At 40.0% G+C, this 22,404-nt stretch overlaps 1 protein-coding gene across 1 annotated transcript in view; it reads left to right on the top strand.

Annotated features, from left to right (window-relative positions):
- The window catches only part of LOC145354903 (ubiquitin-conjugating enzyme E2 E1-like), an 82,119-nt gene extending 66,499 nt beyond the window's left edge, over positions 1 to 15,620 (top strand). The window contains exons 3-5 of the mRNA XM_080206523.1: positions 256 to 388; positions 4,503 to 4,650; positions 9,931 to 15,620. Of these exons, the coding sequence (XP_080062649.1) occupies positions 256 to 388; positions 4,503 to 4,650; positions 9,931 to 10,028 (379 nt within the window). The 3' untranslated portion in view covers positions 10,029 to 15,620. The remainder of the gene's footprint in view (positions 1 to 255; positions 389 to 4,502; positions 4,651 to 9,930) is intronic.
- The last annotated feature ends 6,784 nt before the right edge of the window (positions 15,621 to 22,404 follow it).

Raw genomic sequence — 22,404 nt, 5'->3', positions numbered from 1 at the left:
GCCCACCCTAACCCCCTCCCCACCCTGTTCCTGTCTGTCTGCCACATGGTGTTCTAAAACTTACAAGCTTCTTTCCCCTAGATAGTCTTATTGAATGCTCTAGCCATAAGGAATAAAGTGGCTCCTGTTTCTGCAAAACAAAAATAACCAATGATCTCTTATAAAGCATGCATTAAGACATGCATTGTTTGTGGGCTTTTTTCCAGTATTAATCTTCTTTTTAAAATTTATTTCAGTTTCCTTTTTACTTTTCAGTGCTGGACCAAAAGGCGATAATGTTTATGAATGGAGGTCAACGATTCTGGGGCCCCCTGGGTCAGTTTATGAAGGTGGTGTGTTCTTCCTTGACATTGTGTTTTCAGCGGAATATCCTTTCAAACCACCCAAGGTAAGGGGACTTTTTTCACAGTGCGTTTCGTATGTTTGAGTGTGTTTATAATGCAACCATATGACTAACTTATTTATAACTTATTGCCATAATAGTTCAACATTAGTCTGTGCTTGTTTCTGAAAGCTGTGTTATAACAGTCACTTCGGAGTATTTGAGATGTGATTCATAAGTGTTGAGGTTTTACTAGTGCCAGTTTGGGATAGAGTTCTACCACTGCTCACACTGGGTGATACAGATGGGCTCTAAGTATATATAAAATGCAGCAGCAATGTTGCTGCTTACATCAGTTTCTCTTACCAAGAAAGGATTCTGCTCCACCCAAGGAGCCTAGGAGAAGGGTAAAAGTTCAATTTAGTGTGCTATTGTTGTGGTAGTAATATTCCAGGGTTTCTCAGTGCTTTGCTTCAAAGTGCTTTGTAAACCATTAGAAATGGGTGTAGTGTTCACCATTGATATTCGAGGGCTATGTCGAGGGCTAACTTTTCTTCCTCACATGCATGATTCCTCCACATTTATAGCACTTCTAAGTCTGAACGCCAATCTGCCTTTTTAAAAAAAACTTAGATTAAAGTCAACTTTTATTTGTAGAAAAAATGGAAATGTTTTTGGTCAAGACTTTTTTATTGTTTTATTGTAATAAGCACATTGCATGCTGTGAAAAGAATGACCAGAACTAAAATTAAAATCAGAGCCATGATGGCAGAGAGGAGGCCATTCAGCCCATGTCATTGCAGCTCCTGGTACAAAATCCACTTAGTCCCGTTTTTCATAACACTACCCCCATAGCCCTGCAAGCTTATTTTTGTCATGTCCATCCATTTTCCTTTTGAAAATCGTTGATAGTCTGCTCTTCCTCCACCTTCATGGGCAGTGAATTCTAGGTTATTATCAAACTGTATCCCATAGTCTTGGTAAATCTCAAGGACCCTTTGCATGCTTCCTAAAGTGTGGTGACTAGAACAGGATGCAATACTCCAGCAGTGGCCTAAGCAGAGCTTTATAAAGATTCAACCTAAATTCTCTGCTTTTGTACTTTTTTTTAATGAAGCTCAGAATCTGATATGCCTTTCTAATTACTCTCTATATATTCTGCTGACTTCAGAGATCTATGCACCCAAACGTGCAGGTCCCTGCACACTTTTTAGAATTAAGTCTACATTTTCTCCCCTATTTCTTCTGCCAAAATGCATCATGTCACTTAGACGTGTATTGAATTCCACCTGCTGTCTGCCCATTCTGCTAGCTTATTAGGTGCTGTTACAAGTTAATTGGCACTATCCTAAACTTTGCCATGTTTGCTTGCATAGGCAATTTTGGAATTTTACTCTGCACTCCAAAATCCAAGTATCATTAATTTGGGATGGGAAAAATTCTTTTACAACTCACCAGTTAACATTTGTTTAGCCTCATTTCCGGTCCAAGTCTAGTTGTACCGTTTCATTTATAAACACACATACCCGTAATCCTTTGTCTAAACTCCTATACTTACAAATACCTGAAAAGGTAACTCATCATAGAATGAAGTTTCCAATGTTCAGTAATTATTTTGCTTTTTCTTTGTTGCTTCCCCTCCTGTCGTGAAGGTACACCCTGAGGTATGATTCAGCATATAGTGAGCATTTGCCTCCTGCCACAACCATGTACAGAGTCTTAAGTAGTGATGCCTAGAAATTATTAGATTGTAGGAGGACATCATGGCCGAGCCTGATACATTTGTCTCTCACACTCCTTTCAAGTTGGAGAATTGGAAATTCTGGTTAGTTTTTGTTTTAATGTCACCAACCGCCCCCCCCCCCCCCCCCCCCCCGCCATGACATTATTCTACCCGCCATAGTCATCCCAGATATTAGTTTTTTCACTCCCATTTAATGCGATTGCATTTGGATAATGAGAGGGTGTAATGTAATTGAAAAATATCTTGGACTCTACTTTGGTAGCTGATATTGCATTGCCACTTCTAATCAGTGTAAATGTTGACACATGAAACTATATTGATTGGATACAGTGCTGTGTTTTGATTACATTTGTTTTTTTTTGCTATATCTGACTGACCTATGGATATATTTTCTAAATGGTTCAGAATTGCTGCCATGAAGGATTGTACTGAAACCTGTATGAGGGTAATAACAAGAAAATGACTGACATTTACTTTGCACTTTGGAAAAAAAATAAAAACTGAAATGCCTTTTGAATGCAAATTGGATTTATGTTGTGTGAAGAAGATTTCGATCTCAAAGTGAAAAACTGCAGCTAATAAAACGACAGAGATACTGGTAAATGAAGTGCCATTTTAAAGTTTCTGACACCTGCTTGTATCACTGGTAGTAACTTACAATTGGTTTAAGTTGACCTGCCTTGCAACTCTGTTGCTGAGCAGCTGGAGGTTGTTCACCATGGTTTGATTTGGCTGAAAGCTGTAGTTGGATTCTGAGGTGAATGGACACTGTGGGGAGGTCTTGGTGTGCAGTGGTAGCACACTACTGCTGAACCAGAAGCTCTAGGTTCAAGTCCAATGCTATGACCTGTTGGCCAGGAAGTACTGTTCACAATGCACTTCAATGACTTATTATAGAAATTCTTTCACCACTTCCCCCACAGATGAACTTAAAAATGGACATTATCGGCAGGCAGTTAATAGTTTCATTGCTCTCTGGAAGTTGTGAAAACTTGATGCAGATGAGAATAAGATGTTGGGCTATAAAATTATATTCACCTTTGAGAAAGAATAACCAATGAAATTCATATTTTAAATCAAGAGGCAACTTCATTTTCCTATATTTGCAAATGTTATCAGACATTTGAAGGACATCAGTCACACCTAATTTCTGACTAAAATAAAAGTGTAGGACTATAAGTGACTAGATACTGTTCAATATAAAAGTAACAAACACAAAACAACATGGTTACAATGTTGTGTTCTGAGGTTCATTTGTGCTTTCCCCCACGCCACCCCCCCCCCCCCCCCCCCAAACACCCTCACCACTAAAATCAAATAGGGTGATTCTAATGATTGAAACCTGGTTATGATGCTTAAAATGGTTTAAAGTTTATCACTGCAATTGGGCCCTTTTGTTTTTGAAGTTACTCTGATTTGAACATGCTCTGAAGATTATGGATACAGAATTTTTTTTGAAGTACAGTAGGATCAGAATAATTGAAATAGCCTAGCATCAATTTGAAACTAAATTTAAGCACTGCTCTTGAGGGAACAGGATATGATAATGTCAGTCTCAGTAACCGAGATGCTCATAATGCTGCCTAAGACTAAATGTTTCCCAAGTGCTATTTTAATAAGGCTGTATTACATCTTGGTGCAGCATTGTTGAAATTTGGACTGTGACCACGTTTGTGTAAATTGCCTGCAGTATTTCATGATTTTGGGAGTTACAAAATTGAGGTTCATTTCAGATGCTGAAAATCAAACTTGGACTTTCCAAAATGCCTGACCAACTTAAAGATTTATTTACATTGTTCCATTATCCATCTTGTACTGTTAGCATTTGGCTTCTGGAATCAACAAATAACGGGGAGGGGTGCCAAAGTCTCATTAAACCAGTTGGATGAATTATAAACTGTCAATCATAGCAAATGCATATTATTGTAACATTGGAAATAAAGAGAAAGGCTTCATGGCTATTGTGATCATGAAATGGAAGTAATACTGACATCCCAAAAACAAACTATAGTGACATTGCGATTTACAGGGTTTAGGAGTGCTGCTCTATTTTTAATGGGTTGTTATACATAATTGCACACTTTGTAGTGTGATTTACTATGTCAGTTCACAGGCTGTCAGAGTAGCTGAATGCATAATCAAATCATGAATGATCATTAGCTGCATTTTATAGGGTTGGTTTTGATCTGTGATCATTGCACATTTCAATGGGAAATATTGATATGTCCACTAACTAGAGTTCACACAAATGAGGGTATTATCATGAGTGAATTCCTGTCTGTCAATTCAATTATTTATAAGCTAAGGCACATAAAACTACTGTTTTACTGTTCTTTGTTTGAGTATGCTTCTAGACTATATTATTAGGAGTATATTAAATGGATCAGGCTTTCTCATTTCTCGACTAGCAAGTTAATTTTTAATTAAAATTGACAGGTGACTTTCCGAACAAGGATCTATCACTGCAATATCAACAGTCAAGGAGTAATCTGTCTGGATATCCTGAAGGATAACTGGAGCCCAGCACTGACCATCTCCAAGGTTCTTCTGTCAATTTGTTCTCTTCTTACAGATTGCAATCCTGGTAAGAGGACATATCGTCTATAATCTCATCTAATTTCATCAATTCCTATTATGGCCTGGTCACGAGTGATTGTGAGCCATTCATAATGGGAGGAGGGGAGTGGGGAAAGACATAATGTCATTAGGTGTCAGGCACCACTAGGAGGAAAAGCCACTTGATCCATCAGAAGTCATTCTTCATGTAGCATGATGTGGAGATGCCAGCATTGGACTGGTGTGGGCACAGTAAGAAGTCTTACAACATTAGACTCACCTAATGAAGGAGCAGCACTCTGAAAGCTTGTGATTCCAAATAAACCTGGACTTTAACCTGGTGCTGTGAGACTTCTTACTGTGACCGTGCAGCACATACAGTCAATTCTGTCAGACTCTATCCCACTTAATTGATCTCTTCAGGGGAAGTTTTTAATTTCTTAATCTCCAAAATCAATCAAGAAAAATGCAAGCATATTGTTCTGCTTCAGTTTTTGTGAATACTGAACAATACAGTACCAGATAAGAACATTGGAGCAGGAGTAGGCCATCTAGCCCTTCGAGCCTGCTCCGCCATTTAATAAGATCATGGCTGATCTGAAGTGCCACTTTCCTGCTTTCTCCCCATAACCCTTAATTCCCTTGCCTATCAAAAACCTATCTACCCGTGACTTAAATATATTTAGCGAGGTAGCCTCCACCACTTCAACAGGCAGAGAATTCCAGAGATTCACTATCCTTTGAGTGAAGAAGTTCCTCCTCAACTCTGACGTAAACTGCTCCCCCCCCTCTTATCTTGAGGCTGTGCCCTCGAGTCCTGCTATCCTTTCTAAGCGGGAAGAATCTCTCTACCTGTACCCTATCCATCCCCTTCATTATCTTATACATCTCTATAAGATCCCCCCTCATCCTTCTAAACTCCAAGTACAGACCCAGTCTATTTGGTCTCTCTTCATAACCCAACCCTGTCATCTCCAGTATCAGCCTAGTGAACCTCCTCTGCACTCCCTCCAAGGCCAATATATCCTTGCGCAAGTGCAGCAACCAAAACTGCGCACACTACTGCAGCTGCAGCCTCACCAGTACCCTGTACAGTTGCAGCAAGACCTCCCTACTTTTATATTCTATCCCCCTCATTATAAAGGCCAACATTCCATTTGCCTTCTTGATCACCTGCAGACTGGGTTTTTGCGACTCGTGCACAAGGACCCCCAGGTCCCTCTGCACTGTAGCATGCTGCAGCTTTTCACCCTTTAAATAGTAATCCCTCCTATTATTTCTGCCAAAGTGGATAACCTCACACTTGCTAACATTATACTCCATCTGCCAGGTCCTCGCCCACTCACTTTGCCTATCCAGATCCCTCTGCAGACTTTCCACACTGTCCACGCAATTTGCTTTTCCACTCATCTTCGTGTCATCAGCAAATTTCGTCACCCTACACTCAGCCCCCTCCTCCAGATCATCTATATAAATGGTAAATAGCTGAGGCCCCAGCACCGATCCCTGCGGCACTCCACTAGTGACCAACCGCCAATCAGAATAGCACCCATTGATACCAACTCTCTGCTTCCTATTAGACAGCCAATCCTCTATCCACAGTAACACCTTACCCCCAACTCCGTGCACCCTAACCTTCTGTAGCAGCCTTTTATGAGGCACCTTATCAAACGCCTTTTGGAAATCTAAAAACACCACATCCACTGGTTCCCCTGTCTACCGCACTAGTCACATCCTCATAGAAATCCAATAAATTCGTCAAAGACGACTTCCCCTTAACGAATCCGTGCTGCGTCTGCTCAATCAAACCATTCTTTTCTAGGTGCCTCGCTATTTCTTCTTTGATGACAGATTTGTAGCATTTTTCCAACTACAGACGTTAAACTAACCGGCCTATAATTCCCTGCCTTTTGTCTGCTACCGTTTTTAAACAGCGGCATAACATTAGCCATTTTCCAATCTTCCGGCACTTCCCCGGAATCCAGCGCATTTTGGTAAATAATTACTAAGGCATCCACTGTCACCGCTGCCATTTCTTTCAGAACCCTGGGATGCACTCCATCCGGTCCTGGGGACTTGTCCACCTTCCGTCCCATTAGTCTATCGAGCACTATCTCTCTAGTGACAGTAATCGCATTCAGGCCCTCAAGTCCTACCATCCTTCTATCTTTAAGATCTGGCGAACTATTTGTGTCCTCCTCCATGAAGACTGAGGCAAAAAACTTACTTAAAGCCTCAGCCATTTCCTCATCTCCCACCGCTAAATTCCCCCCTCTCATCCTCTGAGGGTCCAACATTCACTGTAGCCAGCCTTCTCTTTATATATTTGTAAAAACTTTTACTGTCCTTTTTTATATTTAGTGCTAGTTTAGCTTCATAGTCTATCTTTCCTTTCTTTATCACCTTCTTAGTCATTCTTTGTTGATTTTTAAATTTTTCCCAATCTTCTAATCGCCCACTACTTTTAGCCACTCTGAACATATCAGCTTTTAATTTAATACTCTCCTTTATTTCCTTAGGTAACCACAGCTGGTTATCCCTCCTCCTACATTCCTTCTTTACCATAGGAATATATTTCTGCTGAGTACCAAAAAAATCTCCTTAAAAATCCTCCACTGTTCCTCAGCCGTCCTACCAACCAATCTGCGCCCCCAATCTACATTCGCCAATTCCGCTCTCATCCTATCATACTCCCCTCTGTTCAGGGGACACAGGTTTGGGACCCTACTTTCCCATCCTCCATCTGCATCAAAAAATCAACCATACTATGATCACTCATCCCAAGAGGATCCCTCACAAGAGGATCCCTAATTCTACCTGCCTCGTTACACAACATCAGATCTAAGATAGCTCGCTCGGTCCCTCGTAGGTTCCATCACATACTGTTCAAGGAAACTATCCCAACAGCATTCCAAGAACTCTTCCTCAAGCCCACCGCATCCGACTTGGGTCATCCAATCAATATGCAGATTAAAATCCCCCATAACTATCACCATTCCATTTCTGCACGCATCATTTATTTGCTTGTTTGTAGCCCGCCCCACCTCTAAGTTATTATTTGGGTGCCTAAAGACCACACCCACCAGTGTGTTCCTCCCGACTATTCCTTATCTCCACCCACAACAATTCCACGTTTTGCTCTTTGGAGCCTACATCTTCCCTTACTACTGCCCTGATATTATCCTGAACAGAGCTACCCCACCCCCTTTTTCTCCCGCCTATCCTTCCTAAACACTTGATACCCCTGGACATTCAGCTCCCAGTCCCTGTCACCTTGCAACCACGTTTCCGTAATGGCCACTAGATCATACCCATTTGTGCTGATTTGCGCCATCAGCTCATTCACTTTGGTTCAAATACTTTGTGCATTCAGGTAAAAGTGTCTTTATACCAGCCTTCATCTGGACCTTATTCGAAGGAACGCTATTAACCTCTCTCATGCCCCCCTACTCCTTTTTCATTATTAGGACATCCTCAACATTTTCCCGCGCCCGTACCGTCTCCTTTACTTTAGATTTTGTGATTTCTTCCACCCCTGCACCCTCTCCCCCCTTCCCCCACCCCCCTAATTAGTTTAAAGCCCTGTCTACAGTCCTAGTTATACAATTCGCCAGAACTCTGGTCCCGGCATGGTTCAGACTAAGACCATCCCATCTGCCCCAATACTGGTGCCAATGCCCCATAAATTCAAACCCATTCCTCCCACACCAATCCCTGAGCCACCCTTTCATCTCCTTAATCCTATATAGCCTGCGCCCATATGCACATGGTTCAGGTGGTAATCCAGAGATAACCACCTTGTCGGTCCTGCTTTTTAATTTGATTCCCAGCTTTGCATACTCCCTCTGCAGATCCTTAGTTCCCATTTTGCCTACGTCGTTGCCATCCACGTGTACCACAACGACCGGATTCTCACCCTCCCACTCCAGGTTCCTCTGCAGCCCAGATGAGACATCCTGGACCCTAGCACTAGGCAGACAACACACCCTTCTGAATTCTTTATCCTTGTCACAAAGGACAGTGTCCATACCCCTAACTACACTATCCCCAATTACCACGACATTTCTCTGTCCTGTGTCTGCACCACTGTTCCGTGGGCAATTTGCTCGTCAATTTTGTAGCCCTCGTTCTTGGCCACACTGGGAGCAAGAACCTCAAACCTGTTGTGCAGATTCAGGGGCTAGGGGCTGAGGCCTTTGGGTCCCCCCCCCCCCCCCCCCACTCACCTCTGCCCCCTCCTCCTTCCTCCCCATCCCCCGTCCCGATCTCCTCCTCCGCCCCCCCCGTCCCGATCTCCTCCTCCCCCCCCAACTCCCCTTAACTTTATTCTGTGCAACCTTCTGTCTGCTCGCTCCAGCGAACGATGATAGCTGCTGAGAAGGGAAGTGTGCTCCAGTGTTGTGTGTGTGTGCACCTGTGAAGGGGAGGGTGCTGTTTTGCAGGTTCACAACTGATTTCCTGTACAATTGCCTAAAGAAACAGGTAAGGGTAGAAAAAGATAATTGGAAAGTCCTGGATTATTCAAGGCACAGTATTGCCAGATGTCTGAGAAACAGATCTCTTCTGAGTCTGTGTGTCGGGGTTTGTACTAGAAGGAGACTTTGGAAAGGAAAGTAAAATAATCAAAAACATACAGCAACAAAATAAGGATTGAGTTCTTCTAAATATCTCGTTAGTGTTTATAAAAGATACTTTATCACATTGACATATATGATGATGTTAGGATTTGTAGCTTGTTTAAAGTGTTGACAATTTTTATTAAGTGAGTCTTAAACAAGTATTAAAAACTCTAGCTATCAATTATACTTGTAGAATATTATGCCATTTGTTTAATCTACATAATCACATTTAGCTGCTGTAAATTTGCCATCTAAGTTGAGATAGCTGTGACAACATGGCAGTGCGCTCTCTCTCTCTCTCTCTCTCTCTTCCCCTCCTCTCTCCCCCTCTCTCTCCCTCCCTCGCTCCCCCCCATCCTTTGTCAAAAGATAGTATCAGTTGAGATTTCTGCTCTGGGTTACTATGCAGTATTATCTGTGAATGTGTAACGCTATGGTCTTTAAATGAGGACACAGAACTTTATGATTGGTCACACAGTTAAATAGGCAATCAGCAATCAAATGTGAGGCCAGTAAATGAAGTATGATCACATTCATTGCCATGTGGATTTGCTCAGCTGCAAGCTACTACTTCAAGACTGTGATTGTGGCAAGACAAATGGGAACTAGAGAAAAAGAAACTGGAATGGTTAAAACTTGTATCTTATCCAACAGTAAATTGGTAATCAATATTTTCTGTTTCAATGCAGCGGACCCTCTGGTTGGGAGCATAGCCACGCAGTATATGACTAACAGGGCTGAACATGACAAAATAGCAAGACAGTGGACCAAGAAATACGCCACATAAACTGGATGGTTACCAGTCCTACCGACATTTGTCTCCGATGGAAATGAGCTGCTTCTCGTTGAATTGAAAGGGGAATGGGTTGGGGTGGAGGGGATGGGAGGGGAATAGGACAAGCATTCCTATAACAGGTTTTAAATGCAACAGTCTTTTATTTGCATAAGTCTAGTCAGAACTCTTGATGAGCTTTGTTATTGTAGCTTAAACAATAAACTATTGATATCTGACAGTAGATAGGAAATTCACGTGGAAAAGGTTGAAGAATATGACGTGATGGGTCACACACGATCCAGATTTGTTACTGAAATATTAAGTGATACCTCTTTGCTGGTTTAAGTTTTAGTTGTCTGTGTTCACTGTGTATGGTCAAAGTTTGAAAATGCTTGTAATGTCAGCCAACTTGCAAGGGTTGAAACTGTTGAAAAATGTAAGGGAAAAACATGCTAGAGACTTGCAGCATTTTTTAAAACCTGAGTAGAATGATGACCAGATACAACGGAATTGTCTTTATTCAGGGAATAAGGAACGAATTGGCAGAATATTTGTAATTACAGGGAACAGGTTTTATTTTGCAGGGAGTGTGGGAGTGAAACCCAAAATTCTTTTAAGTGACTGTTTTGCCTTATTTGAATTTAAAGTCTCAATTCAGTGTATTTTGTGGGTTATGTAATAGGGCAGTTTTTTTTTACTTTAATATTATACAGCATTAGGTCCTGCTTAAAATTTACAAAATGATCAAACATGTAACCTTTAAAACAAATTGAGGGCTTTAAGCCCCTGATGGTTTCAAATTTTACAATTACCTGTTTCAAAACACAGTTGTATCAGTGGTCATGCTTTAGTCAGATGAGAGTATTGTATTAAAATATCTATGGCTGCTTTTTTTTGATGCAGAGAATTCTCAGATTGCATCTTAATTTTGATGTTTTGTTAAGACTTTAGACAATATTAGGACTTACGGATGAGCTGTTCAAAATACTTTTTAAGTTCCATCAGTTATTGTTAAGACATCATTGGCCCCTTTTCATATTACAAATTCAAAGAATGTTGATCTCTACCAAAGTTGTACAGCCACTGGTCTGTAACCACTGTAATTACTACCGTTTTCTTTGGAAAATTGATCTTAGAATGTCAGTTTGTCGGATACCACATATTGTAATTAAAAACACTGATCATGAATCTTTATTTAATGAGCAATAGTTGAAAAATCACAATAGATTTTATTTAGTTTTGGTTTGTCCATGAATGAAACCTGTTTGTGGCAATGGATGGGGATGTTCAGTTTTTGTACAAAGCAGTGTGGAGTTCCTGCTGTCACTAGATGTTTTCGTATGACTGTGTGCATTAAGTTGACAAAGACCTAATCAAAACAGTAAATGATTGAGCTTCTGCGACTTTTAGTTGTACAAGTAAAGGATTGGTATGTTTCCTGTATTGATTCAAAATAACTTTTCACACATGTATATTGATGTGCATATCCCAAAGCTGACTAAGAGTTTATGGAATCAGATTTGGAAATGAGCATTGAGGTGTAGTGCACCTAGATGTAAATATGAAGAAGGCAGCTAACTGACCAACAAATCAATGTCCTCACCCCAGTTCGCTCCCTGGCTTTAGAATTGCTGCTCCAACAACCTAGCAATATATAAATGCAACAATTGGTATAACATTATGCCGTTACAAATCAGAAGATGACGAGCTCAATACAAATTGATGCTAAGATGACTGATGTCAGTGGGCAAGTGACAGGAGACCATGATATCTCATGAGGCAGGCAAGAGGAAAATTAGCCAGAGTTTGGCACCTGCTTGCTATCTTGTAATCCCTGCTAGAAAATGCATGTCTGCCGACATTGGGTATGATCAAAATTGGATTCAGCTGTGGTACTTTTTACATTTATATCAGGTATTACTGTCTGCTGACATAGTTGGAAGCATGCCCAGCAATCAAAGTTAATATTTTTTGGCGATTCATCTACAAGTTCAAGCTTCCAACCATCGCTTTACCCTTCCATAGAAAGAGAAATAAACACATGTAAGCATGAGATGCATGCTGCTTATATTTATAGTAATGTAAATAAGCTATATTCGGACAATAAGATTTGACCTGTCAAGTTATAGACAGTTACCGATGGGTCATGTTTATAATTAAGAAAGTTTAAAGTCATGCTTAGACGCGAGTCTTTTAGCAGCTTAATATTTTAAATGCATATTATGCAATTAATGTTTTTTCATTGAATTGGAAAAATCAACACAAGTATGTTTATCTCCTGCACACTGAGACTCAATCTAAGCTTACTTGCCCAGCTGTGCAATTTTTTATGTACATAAATTATATTAATATCTCAGGAAGCCAAAACCAGACTTGCTGGAGCTGCCCTGTTGCACCTCTTGAATACTTTCATTGACTATACCAGCTGAAGATCACCCAGGTTCTGAAATGATTCTCAAGTGATTCCCTCAGAGTTGTTGTCTGCCTGGAGCTATTTGGAATCTCTCTCAGAATGAAACCAGAGGAAACCAAGCAGAAAATGAAAGTCCAACCTCAAGCATAGAGTGGAAATAATTAGAATCTCTGGTTGCAGGAAATATATGTTTTATAGTAGCTAAAAACTTTTTTAAAAGAAATGGCATATGGAACATGGATGCTCTTATTTACAGATAGTTGTTCCCTTTCAGACCGTGTTTCCTATTCAGTTGATAATTTCCAGGATTTACTTTATTTGCTTCTGTAGCTTTGGCTGCTGATTTGAGATATTTAAAATTCTAAAAAATACATTGTAGCACAAGTGATACAGCATTGGTTACTTGAGCTCTGAATTTCATTTCATTTTTAATGGATTGAAATACATTGGCTTTTAACACCAACATTGGATCTAAAATCACATTCATGTAAGGAGGACCTGATTTGCCACAACCAGACATGTCTAATGAAGGACCCTGATACTCATGATCTGAAAAATGTTAATAGCCAAGTGTTGAATTTCTTTAATAGCATTCAAAGTACTCTCAATTTCAAAAATGTCTTAATTTTATAATTAGAAGCAAATATTATTCAGAGCCTTCCTTAAATCTGTTGTTTTACAGCTTTTCCATTGTCTCAAAGTACATCTATCTAATTGTTAACTGAAGAGAACGGATTCCCACCTTTTTGTTCATATGAACTGGCTACCAAAGATAGAAAAATTGTTTGTTCTTCTATTTTTCCCATCTCCCAAGTATTTGCTACATTCTCCTTAACATCAAAGCTAGCAGTGTATTAACTTAATCTGGGCAACCATAAATAAAAGATGATTGGGAGGTTTTACTAAGAGTTGATTTGGTAGAGAACAGGGTAAATGTCACATTCCCTCCCCTGATAATCAATTTAAGGTCCAAGGCTGTTTTAATCCTCGAGTATTCAACAGGTTGAAACAAATGAGTGTCTGCAGCTGCAGGTCAGCTGGCGCTCCTATAAATTTCAGGCGGGAAGTTTCAGAAGGATTTCATGGATGGAAAAAGATTAGAGTCTGGACAATGGCCCAGACTTTATGGAGTTGCAGGAGTGCTCCAGAAGAATAATTCTTGTATCCTCACAGCTCCCTTGCCTTATGGACCAGGTTTCACTAAATAGATTGGCAGTGGTGGACAATTTCTTCTTCTCTCCCTGCCTCCCCCCTCCCCCTGAAGACATGAATAAAACGGAATACAGTTTCAGAGGCAATTTTGACTGTGTAGCTGGCCTAGTCCTGTTGGGTGGGTTGGTTAAAATTATGTCTATGAACCTAAATGGATTATCATCCATTATTCTCCAATCAATAGCAGAGAAATAGGAAACTATCTGTTCATATGCTGCACAAATTCTGCAAATCAACTGTTGTGTATATGTGTTTTGCAATGGCTTTAACTTCTCCCCTCCACTCTGTTGCCTGTTGGGGAAGAGTTACCTTTGACTGACTAACATTGGAAATTATTTTGATGAAATAATGATCAAAACTGATAGATACCAACACTCAAGACACCTCAATGCAGTGTAACATTTTTGTTCTTTTGAATGACTCATTGTTCCTTGATTTTGAAATAAGATGGAGTTAATTAGCAATGTTATAGTAAAGAATTTTGTGGCGAAGAATGACTAAGATGCAAGAACTTTGTATGTTTTCAAGTGATGTGAATAAGCTTTGAATTTAAACAATTATAAGGAACAAAATAGAAGAAGTGGATTGGAAATTAAAAGATGTGACAGCAGGTAACAAAGGCAGACATTTACAGAAATAATTATTGATAAATGTACATTTCCTTGAAGACTAAAAACTTCACTGGAAAAGTGATAAAACAATTAGAAGTTGAGGATGATATTAGATTAAAAGAAGCTTAAAATATTGCCAAAAGACTAGTAAGCCTAAGAATTTGGAAGTGTTTCTCAAATTGACAAAGGATAACCAAGAAATTGATAAGAAGGAGAAATAGAATATGAGAATCATAGAAATTTGGAGCAATGTAGGAGGCCATTTTGCCCATTGGGTCTGTTGGACAATAAAAAAAACTAATGCCACTTTCCAGCTCTTGTTCCAAAGCCATGTAGATTGCAACACTTCAAGTGCCTACCCATGTGTTTTTCAAATGTCTCTGCCCCAACTATCTTTATGGGCCTTTAGTTCCAGACACACTCCACCATCTGAGCGAAATAATTTCCCATCAACTTCTTTCTAATCCTTCTGCCAGTTATTTTAAATCTATGCTCCCAGCTTATTGACCTCTGCACTAATTTGAAATTTATCTTTCTTATCCATTATCTAAACCTCTCAACGTTCATTTAAATTTTCCTCTTTTCCAAAGAAAACCAATTTTAGTCTACCCAGGCATTCCTAATTGCAAAGATTTTCCAGTAGTGGCAATATCCTGATCACTCATCTCTGTACCTACTCCTGATGTAATCACACCCCTCCTGCAATGTGGCCATAATAACTATGTAATATTCTAGCTGTGGCATAAGTAATGTTTTATACAGTTCCAACATAATCTCTCTGCTCTTGTATTAAATGTGTTGGCTAATAAACGTATCCTGTATGACACCTTAATTTCCTTGTCTAACTATCTTGCTACATACTGAGATCTTTGACATGCACTCCAAGTTCTCTACTCAGTTCCTCTATGCTAATCAGTATCTTGCCTATGTTTTTTTTGTATTCCCTGGCTTAATTTGCCCTGCCCAAATGCATTACCATACACTTCTCTAGACAGAATTCCATTTGCCACTTTTGTACCCACTTGACCAGCCATTGATATCTTTCTGCAGTCTGCAGCTTTTTTCCTCTTTCAATTATGCAACAAATTTTCATATCATCTGCAACTTTGCTGATCATGCCCTCTAAGTCTAAATTATTAATATATATGCACCATAAAAATCAGTTGATTTAGTCCTAAGGGACCCCACCAAGAGACAAAAAAATATCTTTGGCTGAGCCCATTTTGGGTCTGTCTTGCCCTTGGATCCAACGAGCCCAGTATGATGGGGGGTGGCGGGGGCTTTCTCAAAAGTCTTGCTACATCAAAGGTGCTAATGTTACTTGATAACGCTTCAAAAAAATTAATTGAATTGGTAGGATTTGACCTTTCTTAAACAAAGCCATGCTGACTATCTTTGAGAAATCCACAATTTTATAAATAACTGACCTTGTCCCTCATTTTTTTCCAATAGTCTGCTAGCCCCCTACATCTGCTTGCAGCATCTTGTGCCTCTTTCTACCTATATCATTGGGATGGATACAGACCACAACTGCGGCTATTTGCCTTCCCCCCTCATTGTTCTGTAGCACCTCAGATGTATCCTCAATTCTGACAGCAGCGAGGCAAGATACCATCCTGGGATCTCATTTGTTGCCACAGATATTTGCTCTTCAATTTAGACTCAAGGAATAACCATATGGTTAAAAAGGACCAATTCATTTAGAATATGAACGAGGTTTACTGGATAATAAAGATTGATACTGAAAAGGCATGGTACGATATATTATGGGTTAATCTGTCTTTCCCATAAACTTCAGGACTTCTGGGGTCTTTTCTTGATCGCTTGAACCTGGTCTCTTGATTTGTGATACCTTCCTAAGATTTTAGTTTGGCCAACTTGAACATAAATACAAATTCCTTTGCAACTTTAAGATTTGAACTGTATTGGATCCTTGTCTAACCTATAACTTGCAGTCCATTTTAACTGCTGAAACTTCCTGTCCATTTCATCCACCTTAACTGCTTAAGTTACGTAGTTCACAGCTGAATTTTCTTTGTCTCAGCTCATGATAATTACTATCAACTGTAATTCAGAAGTACATACCAATTTAGAGAACTAGATGTACTGTGGATTCCTGCATTATCTGTTGGTAGCACACGTTCCCTTTCTGCTTGTTAATTAAGCTTCCAAATGACCATCTTCTGAACCTTGCTATCTGTTCTTGGTCTCATGGATGCCCTGCGGTGATGGCAGCAGCTGGTAAAGATCTGGAGTCTGAACTTCTTCAGTTGGTGGCACCTTACGTACACATCCTGGCATTCCCACAGGGTGTATGACATGTATTCAACAGGACTGAGGTGCCCAGATATGTGACCATAAGATCACTATTTAAACTGACAAACTAGAGTCTAGATCCAGGACCAGTCAAGTAAAAATTCCCAGTTCCTTCCCTGGAGCTGATGTCATGTTAGGTGTCCTTCTGTCAAAAGAGAGGAGCAGAACTTAACGCAGCCCCGAGGTGCACTCATAGGTGGGAGTGCCACTTGATCAGATGGGTGTGTTGTAAGGTTGGGACTCTGCCAATTTGCTGACCCAATCAAGCTCTGGACATGTTCAGTGGCAGCCTTCCCAGCTGGAGACTGATTGAGGCCTTTTCAGTAGCTACCTAATGTAACATTGCTTTAATTCACCTAGAGATGAACACGGGAATCACCACGTAGTGTGTTTTACAGTATATCTGTTTAGGTTTACTAGTGCCCTACCTGGGGGTGGATGATCTCCATGTTCTGGCACTTCATGACTATTCAAGGAAGCCAACATTAATCCCCTGCCCTCTGGACCCCTTACCCCTCCCCCTCCCCCAAATCTCGCCTCCCACTAGACCCATCTTGCCCATAATCTCCTGTCTGGGTACATGGCCAATCTGTCTTGCAGGCCTGAGTGCAGTACCTGCAGTGACCACAACTCCTTTTGGCACTGCAGAGAGGCTGGCCACCAGCTTTTGTGGACAGGCTTTCTTCCCTATTGGGACCTTAATTGATTGAGATCTTTGTTATTAAAGTAAGTGATTACCCAGTAATTATACCAGGCTTCCTAAAGAAACAACCCAATTAATTTCCACCCAAGTCATGAACCTGGAACAGTTTCTCACTTTGCAAATTTGCCAGGTCTGCAAAGTATTTCTAGCATTTTTTTTTGTTTCTCTTTCAGATTTCCACCATCCCAGTATGTTGCTTTTGTAGAAGGGTATGCTTACCTTGGAGGGGTGCGCTAGGTTGATGTAGTGAGAGCGTTGTCCAATAAGGAGAGATCAGGTAAAATGAGCTTACATTCCCTTGAATCTAAAGGAATGAAGGTAACTGGGCTGAAGTCTGTTGGGGACAAGAAAGTGACTTACTCCCAAACTGAAGAGGAAGAGGATTTTTAAAAAAGCATTTGACAAAGTACTTTGCAATGGCGTTCACTGTGGAAGAGGATGCTGATAAAATAGTGGTAGAAGTAGAGATGGTAATGGATGTGCTGAAAAGGCTGGCTATGCTTAACATAATTGAGTTACTTGGTCCAGGTGATTTGCTTCCCAAGTTGCAATGGGGATGCAGATAACGGATGGCTTGTCATTTTCCGAACTTCCCTAGATAGAGAGGTGATGCCAGAAGATTAGAAAGTGGTAAATGTGATCCCCTTGCTCAAGGAAGTGTAAGGAAATCTCTAGTAATTACATCCTGGTCAGTTTCAGTGGCAGGTAAGGTTAAGGAAACAACAATACAAGGAAGAGTTAAACAATTTGAAGAGGTTTGATTTAAGGAGACTGTAAAGAACAGTTGACTAATTGAATTTTTTGATGAAGTAACAGAAGGTTGAGGAGGTATGTGGTAGATTTTAAAAAAAGCATTTGATGAACTACCACAAACAGTTAACAAAATTATGTTTCATGGAATAGAAGGGAGTTTTTATGGTGCAATGTCTAGCACCCTGCTTCTGAGTCAGAAGTTCTGGGTTGAAGTCCCATACAGGACTTGAGGGCAAAGGAAGGTGTGTTCATAATGTGGCCAAATAGGTTGAATATTTGCTGCATGTCCTTCCACTACAAAGCCACCGGCAGTCTATAGAGTGGGGCAAATTCCTGGTCAGTGTTTTGAAGAAAAAAATTGAGGCTTTGCAATCACTACTCATAGTTCCAAATTATAACTTGCCTGGAAAAGTACACGTTGCCACTGCAACTTGGACTCCTTGGGTGATCAGTTATCTCAATTGGATCAGTTTTTGGAACCAGCAGCATGGGTGTTGATTCCCATTGTGGCTGGAGTGGATTTGGGACCTGCCTCCTTCCCACACCCATGGTGAAGGAGGGCATGGCACTGTGGGTCAGATCTGCCTTTGGCAGAGAAAAGTGAGAGGTGGGTCAGTATCAACTTGGAGTAAAAATCTGCTAAAGGATGGAAAAACAGCAAGTTGCAATAAATGGTAGCCAGTGAAGTCAGTGGTAGGAACACTGCCTTTTTCTGATGTATATAATTGACTTAATATACATTGATATTGGAGTAGGGAGTTAAATTTTGAAATTTACCATTGCCGCCAAGCTTGAAGGTGTGGCAAATGGTGAGAATTATACAATCAACTGCAACAGGAAATAAGCTGGCAGAATGGGCAGACAAATAAGAGTTCACACTTTGAACAGAAAAATGTGAGGCTGTAGTGAACAACAGAAATTGAATTTTAATACCAAAAAGTGTGAGGCTGTAATGAGCATTGGAAATAATAAATCTGGAAGAACCTGAGCTGTGTAATGGTGAGCTGGTTATTGATGAGTAAGTGCTACTTGTAGCACTGTTGACAGCTTCTCTCATCACTTTATTGATGATTAAGAATGTGGGATATTTGGTTGGCACTTGTATTTTGTGCAGAAGTAATAATAGGTCAATTTTCCACATTATTTGATAGATGCCAGTGCTGTAGCTGCAGTTTGGTGTGGGATGCAAAAGCAAAATACTGTAGATGCTGAAATGAAATCAGAAAATGCTGGAAATACTCAGCAGGGCAGGCAGTATCAGGAAAGAGAAATGGGCCTTTCAAGTTAATGAGCTTTTGTCAAGTCATCCAATGGCCATCAACCTGAAATGTTAATTCTGTTTGTCATCCTCAGGCATTTAGAATCGCACTCCACTTTCTCAAAATATAAGTTTCCTCTGTAGCTGTTGCTTAATCTCTTCGATAATAAATCAAAGCCGAGATCCAGAATATATGGTCTATACTACAGTTGAATTTTGAAATATAAAAAAAATCCTGGCCTATATATTGATTGTGTTGCAATAAGTAAAATGTAATAAATTAATATTCAATTATGTTTTCAAAGATGGAATGGATTTAAAATAAATTGTATTTCTATTTTGCAGGAACTTAAGTTGATAATGTTTTATCCCACTTTTTACAACAGTTGTGAAAGACAGACTTCATTTGCAGTTATTTTGTGTGACTGATGCCATTTCAAAGACTGATAAAACCAGTTATAATACAACTTTAACTAAAGATTGTAGCAACATTTAGACATAATTTAAAAATAAATAACTCTTTAACACTGTGGGTCTCTCCAGTGTCAGCAATGTGGTCTGTGATATTCATTGCAGTCCTGCTGTTCTTGTATTTGTGATGGCAATTTGCCCATCTCTCAGATACAGCAAAGCTTCCAAAGCAAAATATCTCAATGGGATAGTATAAAAATATTGCACACTTTATTGATACTGAAAAGATACAGGAACTCCATAGATATGCAGTCATAACTAATTGCTAGACTTTAGAAAATATGTCATAATGCATCTTCTGGTTCTGAAGAAAGGACATTTGAGCTGAAATGTCAACTTTGTTCTGCCTGACCAGTTGAGTATTTATAGTCTTTTCTAATTTTTATTTTACTTAAAAAAAACTGCATCTTAAAATCATTTTTCCACTGAACTTCTTCTCATTTATATATGCTTTTGAATGATGTAATAAATAAATGTAATAATTGGTGTAATGGTTTTTGTAAAGACAAAACCATTTTACCAATGATCCTGCTGATTCATTCTGATAACAAAAAAAAATTCAGAGACCACTATTAACAGATCCTAAGGTGAAGTCAAAACAAAGATCTAGAGTTTTTCTTTGCTGAGACAGTTTATTGCTCTTATTCAGCCTCTTCGCTCTCCTCACCTACACTAACTGTTCTGGCTGGTCTCTATGTACCTAATTAAACAATGCCCTCCACGTGTCTATCCTAATATAATTAACACTACTAATAACTACGAGTTAAATTGGGCTACATATTGCTCATTTCTTTTGTACAGTTCAGCATCTGTGTACCTATCGAGCACGAGGGACATAAGAGCAAAGGAAATGGTAGCTGAAGTGGACCGTACAGCTTTTTGAGCCTGCTGCACCATTCAATTTGATTAAACCTGATTTTCATCTCCACCTTGCTGGCTGTCCATGTATTGAAACCAAAGAACTATCTAACTCGGCCTTAAATATTGACAACAATGGAGTATTCACAATTTAAAAATTGAACATGCAGCAACATGAGGTGAACAATTATTAACTAAGACTGCAATTGTTATTTTGGATGGCACCAGTTAACTGGGTGTTCTGTGCTTATGATTCATCAGAACATGATGCTTAATACCATGAATGAATACCACTCTAATGGTATTTAAAGGGATTATGCAGGAGCCAGTGGTAAATTGTTGAATTATTTTTAGTTGCTGGTCAAATTGTAGATATTTAGAAGTTTAATTATCAAATGGAGAATAGTCTGGTTTTTCTTGCTGTTGCTGTTACGTCCTTCATAATTATTCACTTTCGGACTCTGGAGGCCTGGCAGGGCTACCTCTCGAAATAGAGCATTGTTGTATAGAGGGCTAATGATAACTTTATATAGAGCAGAATCTTGTTACTGTTCATGCTGGCAGGATTTCCTCATTCTGCTGCAGCGAACGGAGATTTGGCTAGCTGCCAGATTCTGTGACCATGCTGCAGGGGCATGGCATGAACAGCCAGTAAGATCTCGCCCAAAGGCTACAATGATGTGAGCTCACAACAACGGAACTCACTCCACGTTCTATGTGTCGCTTCATGCTGAGGCTGAATTGTACATAGTATAATGTTCAATAAAAGGTAGAGTTTAGCAGCAGCTTTGCCTCAAGCATTATCTATAAGTCTATACCCATGCTTCCCCCATCTAAGACCCACAATGATAATAACAGATGGTGGAAAAACATGATAAAAGGAGCAATAAGTGAAGAGCCCAGCAACCATTAGAAGCAGCAAGAGAAAAGACTCCAGGACAAGGACAGCATAGGAAAATCTTCAACCAAATTTCTGAGAAGGCAACAATGAAAAAAAGGTGGAAAATTTCCACGTTTAACAGTGTTTCAACCAAATAGAAGACCCAGATCAAACTGAAAATTGGCAGAACTCGTATTGCAAGTTGACCAGCTGCAGAACAGCATTGGAGCTAGCAGAAAAGTTAAGCGAGGAGCAGGTTAGTACCTTACTCTACATTATAGGCAGTAGGGTATAGATGATGTAATGGTCAGACAGGACATAACCAAGCACTGACATATAAAAATGTTGCCAAAACCTTTGATACATATTTTAGTCATTGCAAAAACACCATTATAGAGAGAGAGAGCAAAGTTTAATGGGTGCACCTAAAGACCAGGACAGAGCATAGATTCCTTTAATAAGAACATAAGAAATAGGAGCAGGAGTAGGCCATCTAGCCCTTCGAGCCTGCCCCGCCATTCAACTAGATCATGGTTGATCTGAAGTGGCTCAGTTCCACTTTCCCGCTTTCTCCCCATAACCCTTAATCCCCTTGCCTACCAAAAACTTATCAACCCGTGTCTTAAATATATGTGGCGAGGTAGCCTCCACCACTTCAACGGGCAGAGATTTCCAGAGATTCACCACCCTTTGAGTGAAGAAGTTCCTCCTCAACTCTGTTCTAAACTGCACCCCTCCCCCCCCCCCCACCTTATCTTGAGGCTGTGCCCTCTAGTCCTGCTGTCCTTTCTGAGCGGGAAGAACCTCTCCTCCTCTACCCTATCCATCCCTTTCATCATCTTATACGTCTCAATGAGATCTCCCCTCGTCCTTCTAAACTCTAATGAGTACAAGCCCAGTCTATTCAGCCTCT

The sequence above is a fragment of the Carcharhinus amblyrhynchos genome, chromosome 2, assembly GCF_965287045.1.
Source record: "Carcharhinus amblyrhynchos chromosome 2, sCarAmb.v2.hapA, whole genome shotgun sequence".
NCBI classification, from domain to species: Eukaryota; Metazoa; Chordata; class Chondrichthyes; order Carcharhiniformes; family Carcharhinidae; genus Carcharhinus; species Carcharhinus amblyrhynchos.
Note: the sequence above shows the minus strand (reverse complement) of the source record. Positions and strands in the feature narration are given on the sequence as shown.